The sequence below is a fragment of the Camelus dromedarius genome, chromosome 2 (assembly GCF_036321535.1).
Source record: "Camelus dromedarius isolate mCamDro1 chromosome 2, mCamDro1.pat, whole genome shotgun sequence".
NCBI lineage: Eukaryota > Metazoa > Chordata > Mammalia > Artiodactyla > Camelidae > Camelus > Camelus dromedarius.
In genome coordinates this window covers 44,129,570-44,156,769 of record NC_087437.1, presented here as the reverse complement: position 1 = coordinate 44,156,769, position 27,200 = coordinate 44,129,570, and the positions used below count along the sequence as shown (strand labels likewise).

Below are 27,200 nucleotides of genomic sequence, written 5' to 3'. Positions count from 1 at the left end.
TTCAACAATCATCACAGATACCAGGTGTAGAGTAATATGAGACACTTGATCCCAGGAAGCAACACCTATAAATTAAGATGCTTTTAAAAACCTAATCCTGAACATGTAGGGTTTTTTCAATGTTGTAGATTTTTCACAGGAACATGTTCTCTCGTGCAATTTTAAGCAGTTTTAGCTGGGTAGGCTGTACATTTTCTTAAAGGATAATAATTCAACAGTTTGGCCAAATTCCAATGATTCAGTCCATTAAGGTGCAAAAAAATTTTTTTAAATAAAAAAGATTTACTTGGAAATTTGCATTACCTAAATATACAGAAATCTTTCATCTGAGTTCTCAACTTGTCAATCAATAATTCACTACATTCTCAGTTTGAGCATTGTGTTTAATCCTTTAAATACTGTTATTTCTAAAAGTACTCTATGACATTTGTTGATTTTTGAAGATCTTACTAGATTGTGCCTAGATATTATATATCCAAAGTTAATTGCAAAGTTGTTACAAAGCCAGATGCAAAGTTACCAAATGTGAGGGTCCAGTATATCACTCTGTTCTTCTTTAAGGTCATTTCATGTTAAATGTATACATGAAAACTAGCATTTAAGTAGACCCCTCTAGGTTCTGGAAGTATCCTAAATAATCACCACACATAACTCTATGAGTCTCCTCTGTATCTTCCTTGACCATGGGTTATTCCATAACTATGTGGTTATTTCACTTATGCAGGACTATGTCTGTTTATAAGGAATTTACTTTCTTATGATAGTAAATTTCTGTTTTCCTTATGAGAAAAAGAAATTGCACCATCTTTAAACTATAGAAAAGCCTTCCTTACATTTAGCTAAAATCCATTGCCTCATAGTTACTACCTATTGGTCTTAGTACTTCTCCCTTGCAGTTCTACTTAACAATTTTCATTTTTATTCTACATTACATACAGTCAAACATTTATTTAAGACAGCTATAAACTCTCAAAGCTCTTTAACCCAAGGAAAATGTATTTATAATAGAACGAATCCCAAAAGAACAAAGTTGAAAGGTAATAAAAAGTTCTGGAACTAAACAGTTGTATTCAAAATGATGTTTTTCCTTTGTTTTGGGGGTTGGTTTTCCTTTTGTGGGGGTGAGGGAGCTTTTTCCAGATGCCTAATATTGGCAGAGTTGAGAACTGAGCAGAAACTAAGGAAATCTCTATTTACTCTACATGCTGATTTATGAAAAGCAGCCTCAACCCCAGAGAGGTGGAGACCAATTTAACTCAGCTCTAAGAATATGTTAATCAACTTCATAAATTTGTTAATTGTTGTACTGAATTACCAAGATATAACGTCTGATAGAGAAAGGAGGGAAAGAAATAGCAACATAGAGGCAAAAATACATGAAATAGAGCTGAAAGGTAAGAGTCTAAGTCATTGCTTGAATGGCACATGTGTGGGCTAAATGTTTGTGTCCCCCTCAGATTCATATGTTGAAGCCCAAATCCCCAATGTGATGGTATTTGGAGGTGGGGCTTTGGGAGGTCACTGGGTATAGCTAAGGTCAGGAAGGTGGGGCCCCACCATGGGATTAGTGTCCTTATAAGAAGAAGAAGGGAGTCAGGAGCACCCTCTCTCTCTCTCTCTCTCTATGCCACATGAGGACACAGAAAGAAAGCAGTCATCTACAAGCCAGGAAGGCGGCCCTCACCAGGAACTACATCTGCAGGCACCTTGATCTTGGACTCCCCACGTTCCAGAACTGTGAGAAATGCATGTCTGTTGTTTAAGGCACCCAGCCTATGGCATTTTGTTACAGCACCCTGAGCTGACTAAGACAGCACACGACTAAGACCCCAGTCCAGAAGACCTCCTCTTCAGGCCACCTTACAAGAGACGGCTGTTAAAATGCAATAAAACAGAGGAAGAGAATAAATCATTAACATAGTTAATATAATTTGCTTAACTATAAAGATTTTCAGTCTGTGGAATTTCAGGTATGACCCAGTGAATGAGGGAAAATTAAGGAGGAGGGCAGAGTAAGACCTCATTAACCTTAAAATCTCAACAGACGCCACATCTACGTGATAGTTTTCAAGGATGTAGAGCAAGTGCTATCATATAAAAGTACATCTCCCACTTATGCTTGAAATACCACCATTGTCAACGTAAGCATTTACTGTGGAGAATTTTATTGGGTCATTTTATGCCAAAGTACCTTAAGAAGGTGATATGACAGGAGGGACAGAGGGGAAAAAGGCTGGGGAGAAAGGCTAGGCGTGTTAGAAAGAAAACATAGCAAACAAGTGGGAGAGTAAAATCAAACACAAAACACACTTCGGTTTTTCTGCAGCTGTTGTCAGTGGGTCCTGCGACTCTTGCTACTTTACTCTAATGAGGTCTCAGAATAAAAACCCAAACCCTATTCAGTATCATTTCCTACCTTTGCACATACAATAATGAAGTGACAACTCCTACTATATTTTGTGTAAAATGCCTCGTTCTGCTAAAGCCCAAGATTATTTGTGCTATTAGTATCTGATTACATTAAAATGAACATTTAGCATACATTATAACATATATGCTGGGAATCAATCTGGTTGAAATATTAGGTTTTTGTACAAGTCTTAAGATACACATTTTATTTTATCCAAAAATTCACAGAATTTCACTTTAATCCATTTTAAGTGGATCAGTAAATGGGAATTTAAAAAAATTAAGTATTAATATAGCACTATAACATTAATATAGCACTATGCCTAATTCTCTTAAGCATTTATCTCTATATTAGAAATACAGGTAGCACTTTCATTTGCAGTTTTAATGGTACACGTGAAATAAAAAATATGCAAATAACACTCCACCTTAATCCTCACTGGCAACATATTACTTTAATTTGTGATTGCTTTTAAATGCTGATCAAAAAGTGCAGAAAATTCTTTGCTATTACAGTTTTTATACTCCAAATTATAGTTATTTTAGTCATAAATTAGGGGGCACAGAATTATTTTTTCTTAGACTATAAGACATATTTCTATTTCTTTGGAGAAAAATTAGTAAATCTTAACAGGACTATATTAGGACATCAGGTGAATTACACAATTTTTGGTATAGAAAAGATTTTAGAAATCATTTTAATGCTGTTCACATCATGGATTCCTTTGAAAATCTGATGAAATCTATTTACCTTGAATCTTAAAAATGTACATGAAATCAAAAATCCTTAATCTGGGGGTTTGTCACCTGGTGATCTATGGAAATGTTTCTGTAAGTCTATATTTTTCTTGAATTTCTTTGCAAATGTCTGTATGTACATACATGATGAACACTTACTTTATCATCTAAAATTTACTTTTTTCACTCTTGCTTTTTGATAATTTCTGAAAATCAGTGAGCAAGGCAATAGCACTCATATTGAGTTTAACTTGTTACATGTAAAGTAAGTCAGGCATCCTAGAGGTGGAGACGTTGATAACAGGGGCTAACTGTGTTCTTAAAATGAATTGGATGACATTGGATTTTTTTTTCCAATCATGAATTTTAATGAACCACAGTCTCTGTCCTCCTGACAGCTGAATGAGTTGTTCAGCAGTCAAAAAAAATCACATCACCGAAGACAGATGCTTATTGCATCTACTCATATAAATAGGACATTTGTAAAATATTTAAGTAGCAAAAAATATACCTTACATTGCAATGTACTTCATTTATGTAGACTCCTAGTCAAGGTTATTTTTCCTTGAGCTCTCACCTTCTCAGTGATGCTTTTATATGCATATAGATTGTCCTCAGACCCCAGAACCCAGGGTATAATCTCTTGAGGCCAATACTTGCCATGACATATCATTCACATAAAATGCCTGAAGTCACATCACACACGTTTTGTCAGCCTGTACATTCTTAATCGCTTTGCTGTGCACCTGCTGCAATGCAACCTGTCAATTTGGCAGGAAAGAAGGCCAGGAAATTCCCTCGCTGCCTTCCTGTCCACTATGTAAGTATTTTAAGTTGGCATATTAAGGACCAGTAGAGGAGACTGAAGTCAAGAGGCATTGATATTCCGTTCTCATATAAGAGCAAATTTGTGAAGAAAAGCTGATGTTCTCCACATAGCAGCTCACCTAAACTGTGGTTAACATCTTTGACATGAGTTCATGTGCTCACGTGCAATCTGGCGAATGGACACGGAGCCTTGACTACACAGTCCCACATAGGCTGAGATGAAGCAGTTTTTACTTCATATGACCATCTACTCTGTTTACACTTTAGCTAGCCTTAAAACTCCACTGTACTCAGTGGGCTGGAAAGATGTTTTATGCCAGCACAGAAAAACAAACTCCACATTCCAGTAACTAATGTTTATTGGCACATATTATGAAACAGTGTTTGAAATTCTGCAAACACACTAGTCATGCCAGCATGCCTTTGTACAACTAGTTCCTTACCCCTCAAGGAACATTTTCATTTATTTGACTAGAGAACTCTTCCTTCTTTCAGGAGGAATCAACTATTACTTCTCTGCTTAAACTTCCCTCTTTCCATTCATTTGCTTCCCAGTAAGATAACTTGCACACAAATGGTAACATAAAAGCTGGTAATAGTTTTAGATATTTTTGTGAGAATGAAATGAGGTGACAATAAAATTTCCAAGATCAGTACCTTGAATATAGTAGCCTTCACATATCTTCTTTTAAAAATTTGAACCATTACAAAATGCCTAAATCCCATGACTAATGTTTGTTCAGAGGCACTGAACTGGCTAAGACACCTTACTTCACTTATATATCCTTGGAGAAAGTTATAAAGTAGATGAGAGACAATCTGCATATATCATTAGCTTCTCTCTTCAATGTTTAAGATTCAAACAAAAAATAAATTTGAGTTTGAAAATTCTGCTTATACCTGCTGTGGTTAAAAACTGACTGCCTGTAACCTACCTTTACCAAATTATAAACCAAATACATGCAAAAGTTTCAATGGAAGCTTGATGGCAGCCCCAAAATTAAACCATAGTTGGAGAAAACTGTACTTTTCTTTATAAAGAAATACAGACTTGTATATTATATTTCAAAAATTATATTTTGAGTTTGAGTTTTATGTTTTATGTAAAACTGCATTAAATTGATTGGTGCAAACCATTGTATCCAGAGCCACTATTAAAGGCATTAGACCCATGGAATGCTTAATAGATTCTTTAACCAATGGGTTTAATTACATTGTGGGTTAGGAAGAAATGCGTAGGGAAGAAAAGGGGTGAAGATTACTACTCATCAATTCCCAGTGTGAGGAGATAGGGGGTGCCCTGTGGCTAGAAAAGTCAATACATATTCCCTGCTGATGCTCTCAAATAGCATCTTTACAGCTGGGGTTATGAAGATGCTGAGGCCCCCAAATTACCAAACAAGACATCCTAGTATCAAAGTTGAATGACTATACCTTTAATTAGATTTTGAAATTGAAAAGGAAGTAATTATAGAAGTTTATCAGAGAACTCTGAAGCGCCATAAACAATATATTCATACACAAACACACACACACACACACACACACGCTTTTTTCCTTCTTTTGTATTACTGTGTAGTATCTCCTATAGTGGATTACGAATTGCTGTGGTCCATGACTCACTGAATTTAGCTTCAGTAGTTCCTAACACTTGGTCTGATACACAATCACATGTCAATAAATACTTGTTGAATGAACAAATGCATAATCCTAAATTTGGTAAGTTTTGATTTAAATATAAATCTATTTCACTTAAATGCTCTCAACTTTAAAGAACTTTCAACTTGCTGAAAATGGCAACTGAAGGAGCCTATATCAATTCAAGACGACCATGGTTACATGAGGCAGACACTCCTGGGTTTGAATCCCAGCTCTACCATTAAGTCCCTGTGTAATCCTGAGTTACTTAACCTGGCTGAATCTTCTGCAAAATGAGAAAACTGAGCCCCATTCTCACATGATGGATGTGAGGCTTAAATATGGCCATATATGTAGAGCATCTACAGCAGTACTCATCCTCCGATAAAAGTTCAGCATACAGTGACCATTTTGTCCCCCTCCTCCCTTCTCTCCCTCCTCATCTTCCTCTTCTTTTTCATCATCATCATTATCATCATCATCATCATTGTGGATGTTAGATGTCTGTTTAATTTTAACAGAATGGAAGACTTTACCCATTTTACTCATTTGATGATAAAAATTTGTGACTTAATAACTTCTAAAATGATAATCACAATGTTCACTCTAGAAGCTTTGGATAATCTTAAACGTATAAGTTTAAAGAAAGATTTCTGATTAGACCCTCCTATTTCTGTATTAAAATATTAGAGATAAGAGTATCATTAGAGAATAGCTTTTTGTTAAAACAAGGTAATATCGTTTTTAACTCAATATTTCTAGTTTCCTGGAGAAAGATGTTTAGAAGAGGTGATCTTTCTAAGTTTCTTAGCTTTTAAGTTACTCAAATGCACCCAAAATATATCCTTTACTGTACATATACTACTTTGGTTTCCTCTGAAATTCTTCACTGTTAGTCTGAATGGTATACTTTCACTGACTACCGAGCAAGGAGGAAACAACTTTCTGATGCCGGATACTGAAGATCAATAGCTATTTCCCAAAGTTTATAGCATAATTAAAATGTGTAACAGGAATAATTTTCTCTTCAAACCCTAAGGCTAAGCCTAGAATTATTGACTAAGTCAAAGTTATGTGGTATAACATTTTTTATTATGTTTATGGATAATATAAAGGAGTTTATGGCTTTTACATGTAATTTGTTAAGTTAGAAACACTGAAGAGGAAATATCTCCTACATCAGCAAAGCATCAATTGTTTAAAAACCTCTTTAAGCTGTATTTTGTAGAGGTAAATCTATATTCTTTTATACTAGTGTGTGGTCACCTAAAACCTCAAACTGAAGGTTAATGGTCAAAACATTCCTGAATTTAGTAGAACCCATTTACCTCAAACTACTTCTCCAGAGCTTTATCACCTTCAATAAAAGTGCCAGGAATGTAGGTGTGATGGAAATATCATAAGGATGTGAGGGTAGGTAGGATAAGAGGAATCATGACACATCCAAACAGAAAACACTATATGTGTGCATGAAATCCTGTGAGTTCTTGTAAAACACAATATCCATAGGAAAGCAGATATATCAACTATGGAATGGGCTCATTTCAGTACTAAAAATTAACAGTCACTATTTTTTGCATATGGATGTAAATGGTAAATATTTGAAACACACTCCTTGGACAATCTAATTTTTTTAAATAGCTCTTTTCAAAAGGGACCCGTGGGAAATGCAGCAGTTAAGAAGCAACAGAGTCAGATACATCCCAGATTTAAATTCTAGCTTTGCTCCTTACTGGTATTTACTAAATGTCCAATTGTATTACTCACTCTTTTCATTAATATTAGTGATGATAACAACATAATCATACAAACCCAGATGTGAATCACTAATTATCCAAGAGTCTTGGAATCTTGGAGTGAATAAACATTGATCCCAACCTTATTTGGCTTTCTTCAAACAAAGTCAAATGGAAAGTGTGTTCCCCTCATCCTGAAGTCCAGTATGTCAGCCACATTCATGCTATATGGCCAGTGGCATATATGGGTGCTTTGCTAATGTTACATAGATGAGAAGATACCACTATAAAAGTTGATTTGCAGTCAGGCCTGGGTGTTCTATTGCCTTTAAAAGCCGGGTGGATTTGTAATGAAATTTGCTCTCTCTTCTAGTTCTGTTCAGGTGCAGTGGCATACAATCTGAAGAAAACTAGCTGGAGTAGGCTTATTGGATGGTGCTAAATGATGAAGCCTAAGTATTCCAGAATTACCATCTCAAGCTATATCTGTAGACAAGCCAATAAAATACACACACACTCTCACACAAACTCACGCATGTCTCTATGAAAATTAGCTTAATCATCTGCCTCCATTTTTTCCTGTTGCTTTCCCACATTCACTGACACTCTCTCTTGTCCAACTTCACTGAGGCTGCTTCTGGACAATAATTTTATTCACCTTTCATGGATTCAACACCCCACACACAGCTCCACCCTAACTCTTGGCTGGATGAACTCATCCTTTGCGGCAAAGACGCAGGCCATTTGCCATGAGTGATGGAACTCACAGGGAATTCATCATTACCCTCACTCTTCTACTTCCTTATAGAAAGAAAGCTGCCCTCTGCTCTTTAAAGTTACTCTACTGCTCCAAGATTCACTGAACACCTATCTTAGTACCTTCATCTTATACCTCACAGACAGTGTTTCCTCTTTTGTGAAAACTGAAATTTATACTTACCTCATAGAACGGTTGAGATGCAACTGCCTCCTTTGTTCACTCTTCTTTCTCCCACTCCCTAACTACAGCCATTTCCCAGGGCACAACGAGTGAACTTCTACTATTTTAAGCTCCGTGTTGTTTATAATTTTGTCTCCTCCTCTCACCTCATTCCTGCTAATTCTCAAATTGTCTCTTCCTCATGTCTCACTTAAATTACAGGCTTGAATCAGCAAATCTTAGCTACCTGACTATTCCGTCATTTGACATATTTCACCCTTCTTCAATAAAAATCCCCACTGTGCATCTCCCACAAAATTCTGTCACCTGTGTCTTCTCTGTCTTCCATGACCCCATCTCGGTTTCTTTTGTTTCTACTTGTACTTTAGATGTCAGTATTTTCTAGACTCTATCATAGGTCTTCTCTTCCTCCTTTAATTCCTATACTTGTACAATCTTATCTATCCAAAATGTCATCTGTGATTTAAGTTTTAATAATTTCCAACTCCCTAATTCCATCCCAGTTCTCTCTCTCAAGGTCTAGTCTCATTTTTACAATGTAAGTCCTGGGCATTTTCATCAGTTAGACTGATAACTTAATATTATTTTTGTTTAAAGCAGTCTCATTTTTCTCTCCTCTAAATTATTCCCCATCCTACACTCCCTAAATCAGTTAATACTATTCTCTCTGTCACCTAAGCCAGAAACCCAGTTTTTACAACCTCTTCCTCCTTCAGCATTGCATACAAGCAAACATCAATTTAACCTCAAGTATCCCTCAGATTTATTTCTTTTTGTCACATCCCATCAACATCACATGAACTTAGCTCTCTGTCACTATGAGATGATGGACAGTGATGAGGATGAATTATAAATAAAGCAGAAGGAAAATACAAGTAAATACAAAGAAAATATAGTCATATAATTATTTATATTTGTATTTATTGAACATATACTCCTTATTGAATACTGTGAAGATTAAATAAAATAATAAATATAGAACACTCAAAACAATTTTCCTCTATCACCACCATCATCATTGTCTCATACTTGGGACTCTGTTGAGAGCTCATCTGGGTAAATCCAACCAAGGTCCACAAAACTAGAGAAGATGAAAATGAACAATACTCTGATCCTGATATTTGAGAACAGAGGATCTATGTCAACTATCATTCTAGAAAAAGGTATCTTTCCATTTTAAGACTTCTTTTATTTGTCAGTTTTTCAGTTAAGGCTTCTTATTTTATTCTGCTTTGCATTTACCATGTTAAGTGATTGATACTTTATGCTCAACTAATTTACATGTTAGAAAAAATGTAAATTGTCTAGACACAAAAAATACTACTATGCATTTCATGTGTATTTTTCTGAATATATTAAACTTACACTTACTGAAAATATAGTATGTGTTAGCAATAATTCTAGGTAGCAAAATAAAGCCAGCCATGGTCTTTTATCTCAAGGAGAGAACATTTTATCGCAGGAAAACAGGCAATAAACAAAAATACTAAAAGAAAAAAAACGGCTCATGATGAGATATTTAAAATCAGGCATTAAGACAGAGACTGGCTGGATCATATGGTAAGTGTATTTTTAATTTTTTAAGGGACCTCCATACTGTCCATATGGTCCAGTAATTCAACTCTTGGGCATATATCTGGAGAAAACTATAATTCAAAAAGACACATGCACCCCAATGTTCACAGCAGCATTATTTAGAATAGCTAAGACATGGAAACAACGTAAACATCCACAGATAAATGGATAAAGAAGATGTGGTATATATATAATGGAATATTACTCGGCCATAAAAAAGAATGAAATAATGACATTTGCAGCAACCTGGATGGACCTAGAGATTACCATATTAAGTGAAGTAAGTCAATCAGAGAAAGACAAATATCATACGCTGTCACTTACAGGTGGAATCTAAAAAAAAAAAGATACAAATTTTATTTACAAACCAGAAATTGACTCATGTACATAGAAAACAAACTGTGCTTACCAGGGGGGATGTGAGGGGAGGGACAGATTAGTTAGGAGTTTGGGATTAACAGATACATATTACTATATATAAAATAAACAACAAGGACCTACTGTATAGCACAGAGAACTATATTCAATTTCTTGTAATGGGCTGCAATGGAAAAGGATCTAATATATTTATATACACATATATAGCAAAAGTATACAGCTGTATACCTTTGCTGTATACCTGAAACTAACATTGTAAATCGACTATACTTCAACAAAAAATAAATTAAAAAAAAAAGACAGAGACTGGCTGCTTTAGTTTGAGAGGCTAGAGAAGGTATCACTGAGATGATATTTGATCTAATAATTGAATGACAAGAAGCAAACCATAGGAAATTCAGCAGGTATTACCAGTATACAGATGTCTAGTAGGGAATCAGCTTAGTGAATCTGTTGGCAGAAGGGAGGAGGCCAAGATTGTTGTGAGTTTCAAATAAGCTTAGTAAATTTCCACCTAAATGTAGTATCTAATGAATACTAGTTTTCCCCTTTTTATTTATCTAATTATGGAAGTAAATTATTTACTAACTCATCAATTTATAAAAATGAAACTTTCATATGAAGACTACCTTTCCACAACACTCTATTAACTAAATACCAATGGTATTGTGAATTATGTTAAGTTATGCAGAAGTATTTTAGTAAACACAATTTGGCAATTACTAATTTCTAAAAGTATAGCAATACTATACATTTTCCAATCTAGTAAAAAGATGATGCCCAAACAAATCCCTAGAGGTCAAATGATAAACTGAAAAGAATATAAAATATGAACTTAAATTGATGAGAAAGACTCAAGAATGAAAAAAAGATTAATACTTTCTTATTAAATTTTTTTCATTTTTACCCTCAAATTCCTATTTACCTGTAAGGAAAATAAAACTTAAGGCAACGTTATTACCTCGCTGTACCTATAGTTTATAGATTGGAGCATTTAGAGTAGATTTATAGTGCAACAGGAATATTATCAATACCAATGTGTGTTCCTCATTCTTACCCTGTATCCCTGCCCCACCTACCATCCCCTTCCCACCACCAAATCTGTTACAGTGACTGTACTGAATCCTTCATTCATCAAAACGAACACACAACACTCATATAAAATCCACTCCAGGAGAGACTTGCATAATATGCTTATAAAATATATATAGCAGCCTTATTTTCAAAATGACCTATTTTTATATTCTGAAATTTTAATAGTGTGAATATTTAAATCATGTAAATTTAGTTTTTATAAAGTCTATATTTCTTAATTATTCTTTTGTTTTCCTTTTTATTATCTGATTCATTTTATGTTTGAATTTTTTCTACGTAATTTTTTTTCTGACAAACATCTGATAGGATAGTGCAGCAGCTTAAGGAGCTCAGAGAAAGTCATCCATGTCAAGATTCTGAGATGGCTTAAATAATACCATTTTCTTATCTCTAGAATTCTTTTAACTTTAAGTCTCAGTGTTACCTAATAAAAACCCTTTTTTCTGGTTAGGCCTGTTTCCTGTAATCTATAGAAATTATTTTGATTTCTATCACCATGTCTAATCAAGAAATCTATGCATCTCTTGAATAACTGCCACATTTTTATATGATTTGAATACCATAAATCTTACAACCAATTTCTTACTTTCTTTTGGCTGCTAGGAAGCTGGAAAGCAGATTTATTTGGTAGCTGTTTGGAATGTTCTGGTACATATTTTACAAACAAATTTTAACTGTTGTATTATTTTAACCTTTATTGTGTTTACTTATTTGGAGCCTATTTCAAAGTATAGTGACTCTTGAAAAATTCAGGGGTTAGGGGCATCAACTCCCCCACCCCCTATGCAGTTGAAAATGCATGAACAATTTTACAGTGGGCCCTCCAGCCCTCTGTGTGTGTGGTTCCAAATCCATGGATTATTTGACTTTGACTTGCATAGTACTATAGCATGTATTTAGTGGAGAAAATCCATGATATAAGTGGACCTGCACAGGTCAAAACTATGTTATTCAAAGGTCCACTGTAGTAATTTTTGGAAAATCCTTTTTGATCTCAGTAAGAGAGAAAAATAAAATTAGTAAACACATAGGTAGATGCAATCTCTATGCCTTATCTCTGCTGTCTGTTTTGCCAGGAAAGACTTTCTTCCTTCTGCCACTCATTCTGGTCAGAATCAGCTTACATCACACCTCTTCCTAGATTTCTTTTTAAATTCCTGGATATGTGTCTGTGGCTATAACACCAAGAATTGGCAAGAGTGGAAGCAAGTTCCCCTTACTGTGGCAAAGTCTAGTTCTCTATCTCTGAAATCTGCCATCAAGAAATGTGGATGTGATGAAATTTTTTCAAGATTCATCAATAGCTTAAGAGAAGATGGGACTTGTCTATGATTGCACTAAAGGTTCATAAACAAAGAGGAAAATAAAGCACAGACCCTTCAATCCTCTCTGCTTCTCATGCCCTGTTTGAAAAGAAACTCGCTTTTGAGAAAACGAAAGAATGGCTGAGATGGAATGGTTTCAAAAATTCAATCAATTCTTGAAATGAATCATTCACTAAGGTCTGAAGTCACACAGCAAAGTTGACTGCGTCATTTAATAGGTGTAAATGTGCATCTTTTGCATGTTTGTATGAATTGCATTAAATCTAGTAGTTGACTTTTCAAACAATTCTGTTTTGGGCTCTTTTATGAGATTCTATACCTATCGTCGAAGTCAATTTTCTTAGTACACAATGCACAACTTGCATTACATTGATCAAAGGTTTAAAGAGAACAAGTGAATTGCATTTCAATATAAATTATAATGGCATTTATAAATGCGCCTTCTAAAGCGTTCAACTGTGGAGATGGTTAAACATATCTATCAACAGAGCAACAAAATAGCCCTGTCAAATAGAACTATTTACCCCTACTTTTCCTGAAGAGAGTTTAGAAGCTCAAGGGATCAGCTGAAGCTCAATGCCTTTTATGTGTTTTCATTCAAATCACATTTTCTTTGCAATCTTGTCAGTAGCCCTTTTTTCCCTCACTTATGTATCAAGTGTAATACTCTCCAATGAGAAGTCAAGTACATGCTTGGTTAATAATCCTCCCCCAAAAAACTTGGGATACCAAGGAGGTTGGCTTACTGTTCTACTCAGTTAGCTAAATTTGTTTAAACCCTTTCCAAAATCTAGAGAATAGGCATACAAGCTAATAATTATATAGTGTTTATACGTGTGTAATCATCGGATTATTACTGCAAGCTTTGTTTCATTTCTTTAAAGAAAAAGAAAGCAGATTCAAAGACAGCTCCAACCTTTTGAATATATGGAACACATTTTAATTGCATTATTAATAATAATGTTGAAACAATCAAGTCATCCTGTAGGTATGCATCACCTTTTATTCAAGAAGATTTTATAGTGACTTTAATTGAAACTTGAAATGTTTCTCTTTAAAACAATTCCAGTGCCATAAAACATCATTTAAATTGTGGGGATTAAAGTTTGCCTCTCAGACCATTGAAAAGTCTAGGAATAAACCCTGAATTTCAAAGTATTTAAGAATTGGCTTTTCCCTCAACAGTAGGTTTTAACTTGCGTATCATGTCATTAACTGCCTTTATCAAATGCTCCATTCAAGTTTGTTGCTTGCTTTTTTATTTCTAAGAAGGTGAAGATCCAATTTCCATTTAGAAAGACAAGGAAAAAAGCTCCTCAGCCCAGTTACTTCCTTAACCATTTTTTTAATGTCTTATTTCAGAATTCATCTCCTAACCTCATCTGTCTGCTCCGAGGGTTCTCTGCCTTGTACCTGGGGAACAGTCCCCAGGCCATCTTCTCATGCACTTTTGCCTAAGGTCAGACCCACCTGGGATTTCATGCCTTTATATTCTCTGCAATTTTACTTGCTCCAAATGTATTTGATTTTGTCCTTAGATTATAAGACCTCTCCAGCAGAGCTTCTAGAAGTTTCAACTCCAAAATAGCCTGTTACCTCAATATCTAAATTCATTTCCAGAGTGTCTCAATGATATAAGTGTTCCAACTTCTCACTAAGAGCTAGTGAGAGCCTTCCTCCTGGAACACTGAGGGGGTTAAACAAGAGCTCCTTGCATTTCTCTTAATTGAAAATATTATTAAACTTTTATTGGGTGGAAAAGAAGATTCATACACTGGTGAGCCCTCTTTGAGGTTTTAGAAAGATTTCAAGTCACTCACAGGCATGCTTTACAATGATGAATGCAGAGATATTTTTTCCACCACAGAAAGTAAACATACACACCAAACCAGTATAACAGGTTGGGGTAGACAGTACTGCCGCCCTTGGGCTGCAACTTAGAAGCACAGACACTAAGGCACCTTTCTGCTTAGATTTTTTTTTTTCCTTATACTAGCCAAATAGAATAAGTATAATTGCTAATAAATGGCTGTATCATGAGATACATGAGATTTGTTGCATGTGCCTATGGAATTTCAAGCCAGCTCCTGGTTGTGATGAAAATTAAGTAAATGTTTTAAAAGCCAAAGAAACTTTTATCCAGTCAAGAGAAAATCCAAGCCTAGACAGACGAGTCCTGTAATAGACTGAATACTGGACAATGCTTTCCAGGTCATAACTACAGAAACTAAAGGATGTCAATATGCAAAGCATTTATAAGCCTGATTTCCCTTTCTGAAATAGGAAAGTAAATACCCCTAGAAATTATGTGCCAAATTTCTCAATAAAATTATTGTCTTTAGGCAGCTAGGGTGGAGACCTAGTTTCTGGCAACTGCTTCTGAGAAACCAAAGACAATTTTCGTTCCTTTAAAGGATCTCTGTTTGCGACTCTACAAAATAAAAATATAGGACTTAAGGCCTGCTAAGCTCCTCGCTACCTGAAAATGTTAATATTCTACAGATTTCTTTTTCCCTAGCTCCGACAGCCAAATTCTCCTTGTGTGGGTTTGAGAAGAGGTCTCCTCTCTGCTGACTGCTGTCTAGAATTGGCCATGCCTTCGAAAGGGTCTGGCCAACCTTTCTATACTTAGAAACATCTCTCCTGCTGAATTCTATTCTTTTGTATCCTTTAAAATAAGGGATTTGTAGACCTAGAGAACCAAGAAGAACTGAGGTAGGAAGGTGGTTTATAATTAGAAGATGCTTGAAAATATCTGAGCAGCTGATAAGTAGGCAGCCTGAGTGAAGAGGGTGTGTCAAGCAGCTCAGGGGAGACCCCACGCAAAGACATCTCCTCTCACGAGGCTGTGCCGGCACTGGGCTCAGAGATGCCTTTGATTCAAATAATTCCGAGGATAAACTAGCGTATCTTTTACAAAGAGACAGGTGGCCTTGCACATATTTTGACCAAGGAGGAAGGGGAGAGAAAGAAAAGCTCGTGGGCCTGAGTTCATGAGGTAGGAGGGACTCAGTGGATGAGGGACATAGCTGGATAGTGAGAAATTCTTTCTTTTTTAATAATTCTGACTAGGGTCTGCTCTGCCTGTTAATAAGAACCCTGGGAGAAGTAGAAAATGCATGTCCTTCCCGAGAGAATAGGAAGGGGCTCTTACATGCCCAAGGGTAGCTTTCGGAGAAACCTTAGCTTAAGGCATTTTCTAGGTAACTGCCAGGAAGGGACTTGCCACCCTCCTGTCATCCCAGCCGTGGCCTTTCACTATTGTCACAGACTGACAACGTGCCACTCGGTGATACACGTGTTTGTAGATACTATGCAAGAAAATGCTGCTTCCTTTCCTCAGCAAATAACAACGCTTAGACGGCACTCATCCCTGTTCCTTATGTCGTATTATTTATACATTTTATTTATATTTTCAACAATTAGAAAAATCTTTCTAGTCTTCTCTCCTTCTCAAGGTAATTCTATTATATGAATCCCAAGAATATTATGAAACTTCATGTATGAAGTTTTTACATGATTGTCTGTGGAGTTACTCTTGAGACTGAAAGGGAGTGTTTGCCTTTTACACTGGAAAAGATATTTGAGATCTGTTCACATTAAGCTGAAGAGAACCTTGGAAAGATTTAACTTTCATTAGGAAAAAGATAGATTCCCAATACCATTGGAAACATTAAATGTTGGGAGCTTAGGGGTTTCACTAACCAGGGCACACTCAGCCAGCTCCCTGGGTAGAATAATGGGTCAGAGACCTGCAGGAAACAGTAATACAATGAACAATCTCTGGCAATGTCTATGGCTAGCCTCCAAGTTGTGACTAGAGATGGTCCAATGAATCTGGACAATCCAGATACATGGGCTTAGAAAACTTATTCAAAGCACATGATGGAGTTCTAATGATAATCTATTGTCACGTATTATCCTCATAGCCAACACACTGAAATCACCCATATGTTTAATGTACAAAACATGTGAATATACTCATTCCTATTAGAGGACACTCACTTGCAAGCAGAGGTGACAATAATTAGTATTATTTAGAGAACTTCAGAATTTTTTTATAAATGTTAAGTCAAAGGCAGAATTAAACAACATTTCAAAATGCCTTTTCCATTTACTTTCGTAATTTTTAAACTCAAGAACAGAGATAGGACAGACTATTGCCTAGAAAATAGAATTCTGTTAGAGCAATCCATAAATGAGGACTCCAAGATATATCATGATTCACTTTATAAGTTATTAAACTTATAAAATCTCATACCTTCACAATACAAATGAAGGAACAAATTATCCCCACAGTGTTATCCTTTATAATTAAACAAAAAATCCAGAAATGATTTCAAACCAACAGCTGAAGCACCTTTGTTTCTCATTAATGCTCACTGATTAATAGGTTCATTTAATAATCGTAAGGCAAATACATCTGGAATAGAAGCATTTTGACACTCCAAGAAGATAGATCTGAACTATTTGTAGACCTACCAAGGATGTATTTCAACTCAGATAAGATCAAAAGAGAACACATTCCTTATAGAAAAGTTTTCACAGAATGCACAAAGGAAAATACCCTGGAATAAACTCATCTCACAAGTATTCGCCAACGACAGAAGGTTTATGGATAGAGGCACATTGTTTTCTAACTCAAACCATGAGATTCAAATTATTTACCATAGCTCTTATTTTAAATCGTATACATGCTTTTCTGATATATGCAGATTATTAATTCTGAAAATAGTTGGGCAGATCAACAGACAGGAGGGAAGGAAAGTAACCCTTTCACAGTGGAACATATTACCTGAATCCTAAGTACAGAAAAGTGCAAGAAAAACAAAAACAAAAACAAAAACAAAAAAACCCCCAAACAACAGGAAATTGATATGCACTCTAGGACTCTAAAATAAGTAGCAAATATTATCCATAATCCTGACACAAAGAGAGGTGACAAGGAGAGAGAGGGGTGGCCTGGTTACTCTCAGTTTATCTCAATCCCTGAACACAGACACAGGTGATGTAGCATATGGCAGAGGATAGGTTATTCCGACGTATACATTTCATACAAACTCAGCATCATCTGAACAACTTGAACAACCCAGAGCCTTCCCATAAGCTTTTCCAAGGAAAAACATTACGGAGACAGTTAAGGTATATGTTATAATGTCATTCTGTCCATACAACATATAAATTATTTCCTAGAGTTGTGCTAAATGAGCCTTTTATCTTGTTTTAATTCAGTAGAATGCACTAAATAACTTTTAAAAATAATCTTCAAATTTAAAATGTTTTTAATAGCATTTTACGTAGTATTTCAAAAAAATTTTTTAGGAAACATACAGAAAGAAGAATAAAAATTCTGGGATTCTTAAGCAATTGAAGTAGAGTAAGGATTAAAGAAAAATGAAGGGAAAGCACAGGTTTTCTGGAAGACAACTGAACTCTAGAAAATGGGTGACATACTTTTATGACCAGACACGTCTAGGACCATCATGTTGTTCTCATATGTGTTACATTTCATAGGTAGTGTTACATGTTTGGTTATGCACACTTACTGGAAAATTGAATGGCTGGGGGATTTTCTTCCTGGTAGCGCTACAAGAACATAATTAGATTAAAATGTCATTATCAAGTAGATTTTGTTAAAAAAAAAAACTTTGATCAAAATGAGAACTTGTAAAAGTGATAATTCATAAGAGGGTAAACTACTAGAGATCATGGCAACAAATAAGCATTCAATCCACTTTCTACCTTTTTTTAAAAAGAAAGAACTCTTCACTCAAAAAAGTGGAACATGTAAGCGAACTTGTTATTTGTTTCTATGAACAAGCCTAATGATAGAAGCCTAGTCAGGCCAATGTCAACAAAGCCAGTCCCTTCAAAGGACAAAGGTATCTGATTAAGGGAGACCTGTAAAATCAGCTGCTCTCCCCAACCAATCAGCTGCCCTCTGAAACCCTGTTTTCTACCTTAAGAAAATGGTTATATGAATTACAAGGACATTTACCTGGTACACCCAGAGATGGCAAAATTTGATTAAAAATAAAAATCTCACAGGCAGAGACAAAAATCAATATTCTGTCAAAGCTGGGAAAGATTTAACGTGAAAGTGCACTGGAAGTTGGTCGTAGCAGTTCCCAGCACTGCACTGGGAAGTGATAAAACTTGCCCTACTCCACCAAATTCGTGTTTCTGCATACGTTGAGCTGTTGAGCACAACAGAGAAAGGCAGCTTCCTCTGAAACAACAACACCTCTGCCTCTTTTCCCCACCGGCAAAGCACACCTTGAAACGCAGTGCACAGACACACACGCATACACACACTTTGTAATCTACACGGCTTGGCTTAAATGTCTGACTGCAAACATTTCAGAGGTTGTTGGCACTTACCTTGCAAAGCTGTGTTAGGTAAACTTGCTTCATTCTCTCCCATCTTATAATTTCTTTTTAAAGGGGGCCAAGCAGTTTCAAGTTGTGTCAGTTACCCTGCAAGTTCTGTGACCTTCTGACTTTCTACTGTAGTAATGTAACAGTACACTACCTGCTTTCTTCTGTGAATAATTACCATTCTGCTTCCTGAGTTACCTGGGCTTGCAGGACCTGTTTTACTGTGAAGTGAGATCACATCCTTTGATCCAATGGACTACTATTAGTGTGTGCTTCACAAAACGTGGCTTTGTTTCAGTTTTGGTGTTAACTTTTAATTCCCTACTTCCACTTCAGTCCAGAAACGTATCTACACTCCCCCACCCCCATCCCCTAAAGAGTGTTCGTACTACTAACACACCATAGTGCAGAACCAGAGTTTTGTTAGTGTTTCCAATCTGCTTCTCATATAGAAATAAATTAAAGTTAAAGTGAATTTTGCAAAATCCATTAAAAAATACAGGGAGATAAGGAACAGCATGTGAATCAGTTTTGTGCAACGGGGAAAGACAGCTTTGAGGTATGTCTAGTACTAGCTGAGTAACTACAAGTGAGGAGCATGACTTGAGACTCAGTTTCCTCAACTGTAAAATGGGAAAAATACCTATTTCAGAAGATTATTATAAAAACTGAAAGCAATAATGTACGACTGTGCTAAACGTCGTGAATGGCGGATAATAAGCACAAGAGACATTGCCCCCTGTCCCCTCTCCCCTCCTTTTCTTCCTTTTCCTCCATCACCTTCTTCCTTCTCTCCCTCCTCCCTCCTCTTATCCTCCTTCTTGGGGGTGGAAAGAATGCAAAACTAGAGCACTGATGTCACAATGTTCTGACATCAGTTGTTACTAATTAACTGAGAGCACTTAAAGAAGTGATTGGATCCAGTCTTCCAGTGCCTTCCGTCCTCCTTGGTAAAAGAAGGACACTGATATTTGCATTGCCTTTTAAATAGAAACATAGTGAGTGTTGGGTTAAAGTGCTGTGACTCACACAAAAAATAATCCCTAGCAAAGATGGGCAACAAATTGGAGATTTATCTTTATTCATTTGCAAGAGAGGAAGTAGAGCACAAAAATAAGTCCATTTATTTAGACTTTATCTCCCAGAGGACATCTAGAATAAAAAATAATTTCTACTTCCTTCCTCTAGAATTCTTTAACTTTTAGTTTTGACCAGACTAATTTAAAAAAAATCCGAGGCTCAAACACCATGTTTGCTAGCTTATTGATGAAAAAATGATTATATAAGTTACGCAAACAACTGAAGTGGCAAACAAGTAGAATAGCTATTCTGAAAAGTATTAGAAATAAACACAAATATGACACACACAAAAATCCTCATGGCATTTAATTTAGAGTTCTCTCTTTCATTCACCTCTCTGGGTCTCAGTTTTCTCATCTGTAAAATCAGCTGATCATTTACTATGTTAAAGGCCCATTTTATCATTATAATGTCATGAACTTCTGATTTAAAATCTAGGTTGTGGTTTGTTCCAGAATAGAGCAGTCCTTTTCCCAGTAAAATTGCATAATGTAACATATATACATGTTCACACTTTATCAAAAGTAACCTGAAATTGAATGCTTGCCAATAAAACACTATAATCATCACATTCTGACTTCCTCTTAAGAGGAGAAACACACACATCAACCCTGACTCATTACGCCAAACTTGTAAATGTATTTACACACCTGCCCCAGTCACCTAAAATTAGTCAATAACAGGTATAAATTACCAGTTATCTACAAGCTGAATTATGGCATGTGGGAATTTATTATGAAAGTGGAATACAGAAGTCCTCTATTTTTGAGCAGAGGAGAATCATAAAGATAAACAGAAACCTCAAAAAGTTTTTGTGGTTGCACAGAAATTAACATAAATACACATTCATTTATACTGAAACAGTTTCAGTACCAATAAAGGGCCCTGTACACACACACTCTCTCTTTCCCTCTCTCTCTCTCTCCTTTGGGTCTTGTACGCCTGGAAAATTCTGCCTTCATCACTTCCCCTTTGCTGGAGTAAGTCATATGCAGGAATTCTTCAATCCAACCGTAGTTGGGGTCTCTTCTATGTGCTTCCAGATGCCCCTTGACAACTTGGACCTCCTCCTTTCACTAAGGCTCTTATCACATTGTGCTGCATGTACTGCTGAATTATTTCTGTCCTTGCAAGGTGTTCTGTCAGAGACTCCTTATGTGTCCATCACTACATCCCTGGCACCTAGCACAGCTTCTACCCTGTACTATGCCTTCAACAAATATTGTAAAGATGAATAAATTACCACCATCAGAAAGGGTGAATTAAAGGATCTCAAAGAAAAGGACATGGATTACCAAAGATGATGAAAGACATTCAAGGAGGGAAAGATGGCAAATTAAAGTTCAAACATGAAGAGAGGTGGGAAGGGGAAATAGGTAGGTTGATCTGAAAGAGCAAATAAGAGCTAGAAGGATAAAAGAGAGGAGGACACTTATGAGAATTTCCAAAAAAAAAAAAAAAAAAAAGATAAAAGAAGTGAAAGAGAAAAAAAGTGAATGCAATAGTTTAAAATACACACTCACACGCACCAAAAACAAACGGCATCTTTTGTAAATAAGTTCATTTGTGTCATTTTTTTAGATTGCATATAAAGCAGACTCACAGACATAGAAAACAAACTTATGGTTACCAAGGAGAAAGGGTGTAGGGAGGGATAAATTGGGAGTTTGAGAGATGCAGATACAAACTACCATATGTAAAATAGATAACAGGTCTTACTGTATAGCACAAGTAACTATATTCAATATTGTGTAATAACCTATAGTGAAAAAGTATGTGAAAAGGAATACAAATCATGTATAACTGGATCACTATGCTGCACACTAAAAACTAGTGCAACATTGTAAATTGACTATAAAAACATCATGGGTGGTATTAGAATAGTTTCACTGAATGGTGAAAAGAATACTAATATAATTATTAAAATTATCAAGATTTTCAGAATATTGGAAAGGAGGTCTATGAGAGTGAGTATGTCCTCTATATGCATTCTGACATTTTGCTGTAGAGCACATTTTTTAGACAACTTAGACGACATAAGAAGAAACAATACTTCCAACCACATCACCTATTTGTGTTTCCAACAGTGTATTTCTAAATTACTCCAGGGAGAGAGTGGGCAAAGGAGGATATTATTCTTTATCACTAATTTTGAGGATTCTATCAAGAACTATACATAAGAAAAAAGAAACAATGTTGCAGTTTAAATTCATTGTGGGTAGCTAGTTACTGAAGTCATTATTTAGTTCTGATTTTCAAGGGAAGATATTTGCGAAAATTTGAAAAAATTTATGAAGTAGTTATTCAAAGCTATGAATGTTGGCATTGTATGATATGGAATTGTGTGCGGGTAGGTAAAATGTCACAATCCATAAAATAATTACATACACTTGGTACTTATTTTCTCAATAAAAAGTATAACACAAGCAGGACAAACACATTGGTCAAACGCATAGATATCCATGGAGAGAAAAGGCTAGACAGAAAAGGATTTGAACTCTCAAAACTGTAATCCTGCAAACCATTTTTGGAAGGAAATTCCAGTCTCAGCAACCAGGATGGATCTTCAAGATTACAGTTCCAAGAATTAGGTAGATATGCTCGCAGGGTACAAGAATATGCTACCCCCAAACATGCCTTTTGCATATGGATAGTTTTGAGCTAAAAAGAAGGAACAGACACAGGAAAAGCTCTTTAACCTCCCCTGTCTAAACATAAAAGTATGCATTCATCCTTTTGTAAAGGAAATCTACATTTATATAGAAAATTTCCATTGTAAAAGTCCCCTTACCAAGAGGAGAACTATTCCTGAAGGCAACACTTATCACCTGAGAAACGTGTCTGCATAAAATACAGCCCTTATTTATCACACATTGTTGGTTGATTGTAGCCAAGAATTCCTAGTGTGATTCTAATCCTTATAGCTGCTAAATACTGAGTCCTAGGGAAACAAGATAGCTAGGTAAGCAAAGAAAGGCAGGGGTGAGGGTTGGGGGTTGGGTAGAGTACATACTATACAGCAACAGTGGGTAGAGATAAATTAAGCAAGATTTCATCATGCTTGGAAATGCTGGTCCAACATATTTTACCTCCTCTCTTCTGGGTCTGGATACTACCATCCACCCAGTTGCCCTAGACAGAAACTTAGGAGTTATCCTTGCCTCTAACCTCCCACATTCTCCAAACAGTCGCTAAGTCCTATAAATGTCATTGAAATCTACCCCCCCTAACTCTCCATTTCCTTTAGGTGAGGCCATTATCATGTCTTGCCAAGACAGTAACTCCCTACAACTAAATTCTTCCTTTCCTCTGATCATCCTTTCTGCATCTGCCAGAGTGATCTTCATAAACACAGTCATCCTCTTTCCCTGTTCACTCTCCCATAGTTCCATCAGTAATGTTGCTATTTTATCACCACAAACTCATCCTTCTGATTCCTAACCCTCCATGAACATCCAGTTCATTTAACTCAGGCTTCTCCAAACACACTTGACACTATGGTTCTAAATAGCTGAATACATAATATGCACATATTTACTATTCTATATACTTGTGAATATAAAATAAAAATTCGATCAAGAAAATTCTGCTTTGTGTGAGGACTGACCAGTGGGCAAAAGTCTCCTTTCAATACTACTATTACTAAATGTTTGATTCTCTTTTTTTTCCATAAATTTGCATACAGCATCTTAAGAGAATTAATTCTGATGGAGAACAAAGGACATAGTAAGAAGCATCCATTAACAAGGAAACAATGTAAGTAGTAATTAATGGCAAGGAGAGTATTGTCATTTTAATGATCTTTCCACCACAGTTTCAATAAACAAAGAAGCCAAGGAACTATCTGTATAATATACTCTCTCACACACACACACACGCGCACACACACACACACACCAGAGTTGCTTAACAATAACTGATTTTTTGTAGGTTATTTCACATAATTAAGATAAACTATGATGCATATAAAAATAATAGAATATGAAGGTGTCAAGTTGAAAGTCAGGTAGGAGTGATACTACAAAGCATTCTAATTTGCTGCTAGGAACAACACTATTCCACACTGTCGACAAGCTGTGTAACGAAATACTAAATACAAGCTTGTAATCATAGTGTATAATGATTTATGCACTTTTTAAGAGGATCCCATGAAATCTTGGCTTAAATGCCAGAAAGTTTTAAAGTGATATTCTCTTGTTAGCAATCTCAGCCTCATCCATGTGAGTCTACTGATAGTGGTGATAATCATCTAAGACACATCTGAAAAAGGGAAAATAGTTAAGAAAAGTGTAATTGTATATTTAATACGATTATCATGGAACTATAAAATGAAGGGCACACACACAGACACACACACACACACTTGACTAATCTATGTGTAACAATCAATTATTCAACAAACTGGCAAAACTCCCTCAAGAGGAACCCAAAGAAAAGCATTAAGGGAAAGGACTATGCGTGCTAACTGTATGATATAGCACAGAATGGTGAACTTAATAAATTGAGAACTTTAGGACATGTTAAAAATCCACAATAAAGCTGGAAATAAATATCTACAGCTGAAACCCAAGAACACTAAGGTTTAATATAAACACCCAGGTGACAGCATGATTTAATCTCTGTCATCTTTTAAAAATGCAATGAAAATGCTTAAATGGTATTATTAGCTTGGAGACAAATGTACTTCCTCAAAACACCTTGAAATGACCAATCCTGAAAACAGAAGTTTCATCTCCATGACAAAAAATGACCTGAACATCTCTAATAATATTTAAAAGTACAGCATTTTCATGCTGAGAGGTAAAATATCTTCCAGGGTTCAGCCTCGTCACTGCAGCCTCAAAAAAAAAAAAAAAAAAAAAAAAAATAGCAATTAATGCCAACTGAGCTGCAGAAATTTGGCAAATACTAACTAAATGAAAACAACATTTAATAGCTGTTCAGGGGTAACAGCTTTCTCTTCCAAGATGAAATTGAGGTAAAAGGTGAGGTTTCTCAGTCTTAAAATATTAATCATAGATGAATGTCCAAAATGAACACAGGAACTACGCCAATCCCTTATGAAAATACAAGTGCTGTGGTTTCAATTTACGAAGTGCTAACAAAATTAGTAGTCAACAATAACACATGAATTACAGGGAATCAAAGTAAAAAAAGAGTATCATTTTGTTACAGCATTTTCATTTTCTTTTTCTTTCTCTTCTTTTCTCATCTTTTTTCCTTCTTCTTCTTCTTTTTTTTTTTTTTTTTTGAATAAAGTCAAAGTGGCATACCAGGCATTCTTAGAAAAATGATTCCAGGAAAACTACTTTTGTTCAATATCATAATGGGCCCCTACTTTCTACAGAGAATGCTTTCTTTCAGAAAGCTCCTCGTCCCCTTTCCTGCTGACTACCTGCCAGGCAGTATTGTTACAGAAAAGGAGATGAAGGAGTTTCCAACCTTCCTCGAGTGGGCAGCTAGTACTTAAAATAGACTTTCTCTCAAGTGAATGGCTGCTGTCCTTCCTATGGTGACCAGGTTTACAAAATGAGAAGAAGGAAAAAAAAAAAAGTCAGAGAACAAATGAGGCGAGATAAACATAGATATTTTGGACAGATTTTTTTTTTTTTTTGACAGGATAATAGGCTGAATAGGAAGAAATCTATGAGGGAAAAAATAAATCTCAGGATGACGCTGGAAAATGTGGTATCTGATCACCTTGGGCAATGAGGGACTCGCAACATGTGAGCAATTTTAAGAATGAATCAACATAAAAACAGAGATAGACATACCATTGCTAGAGTTGCTAGAGTTAGCTTGACATACTTATTTCATCATGCCCCTCACACCTCTTCTAAAACCTTTAGTTTTCCTTTATCCTAACATAGCACTTAATTTTTATTTTCTTGGTATTTTTAAACATATGCAGGGCAAACATGGCCTTGTCTTTCAAATCTCAAGGCACACATCTATAGCATTTCTTACTTGCTGTTTTTAGACTTGCCAGATTTATAAGCGTTTAATAAATACTTAATGATTGGCTAATTGAAAATATAACACAATTATATTTCATCTTTCTCCAAAAACTTTAAAGTAAAATTAATAAAGAGCATAAGGGAGATTATTAATTCATACTGTTTCTAATATTCCTTCTTCCTTCTGTTACAGCAGGCAGACAGCTAGATGTGAGCTAGAAAAGGGGGCACGGGCCAAATGGCAGCAAACCATATGTCTTGTGAACAAGGCAGGTCCTTGCACAGACAGAGGAAAGCAGGAACCTCCAGACTGATAAAGAAATCACATATTTTGGGGAGACAAGTGTCCTGGAGGCAGACAAAGAAAGGTGAGGAAAGATAGGCATCTCCTGTGTCCAAATGTGACCTTTTGCTCATTATGCCCTCATTACAATACAATTAGCCTCACAGAAAAGAAGTACCCATCACGCACGGAGGCCATGACACTTCCAGTAAAGACTAAATAAGGACAAAAATCCCTCCTTCCCTCGGGAAGGTGGGGCTGGTATAAAAATCAAGGAATATGACCCACAGCCACTCCCTCCTCAATGAATATTCTGCCCATTCGTTTTTACACCCCATGTAACCACCTGCCGAAGAAACTCGGGCAGCCGTTCACCTGAGTCTGCCCCTGTCCCCTTGACAGCGTACTACTGCTTAATAAATCCTCACTCTACTTTCCTGACCTGTGTCTTGCCTCTGAATTCTTTCTACAATGAGACAAAAACCCACTCTCCAGTAGCACTTCTGAAGAGGCCAGAATATGCCACCCTAAAATGTACCACTTTGTCATAAGGATTATTTTGAGCTGAAGGCAATCAGCTCTCTGCCTTCCCCCTTTCCTGCTTAAAAGCAGGACATAAGTGTCCATTTGTAATGGCGTCTCCCTCTTCCTTACCAGGAAGAGAACTACTCTGGAGACAACTTATAGCACCAAAACAGACTCTTAACTGCATGAAAAACCTACATAACCATTATTTTACAATTCCTCCCCTCATCTTCCTGTAACTTACCTCCCTCCCCTACAAGTTTCGAATCCCTTTTCCTTTGTCTAGCCTAAGATCATATATAAGCCTCAAATTCT

At 36.0% G+C, this 27,200-nt stretch overlaps 1 protein-coding gene across 9 annotated transcripts in view; it reads right to left on the bottom strand.

The window, feature by feature from the left end:
* NAALADL2 (N-acetylated alpha-linked acidic dipeptidase like 2) overlaps positions 1-27,200 on the bottom strand; it is a 1,176,025-nt gene that overhangs the window by 825,088 nt on the left and 323,737 nt on the right. For 2 of the 9 annotated variants that reach the window (XM_031451349.2, XM_064492880.1), the window contains exon 1: positions 19,044-20,304. The exons of 5 other annotated variants lie outside the window; for them this stretch is intronic. In XM_031451349.2, the coding sequence (XP_031307209.2) occupies positions 19,044-19,086 (43 nt within the window). In that variant the 5' untranslated portion in view covers positions 19,087-20,304. Of the gene's footprint in view, positions 1-19,043; positions 20,306-27,200 lie in introns of those variants that run through there. 2 more of the 9 variants (XM_031451345.2, XM_031451303.2) reach the window with 2 other exon arrangements.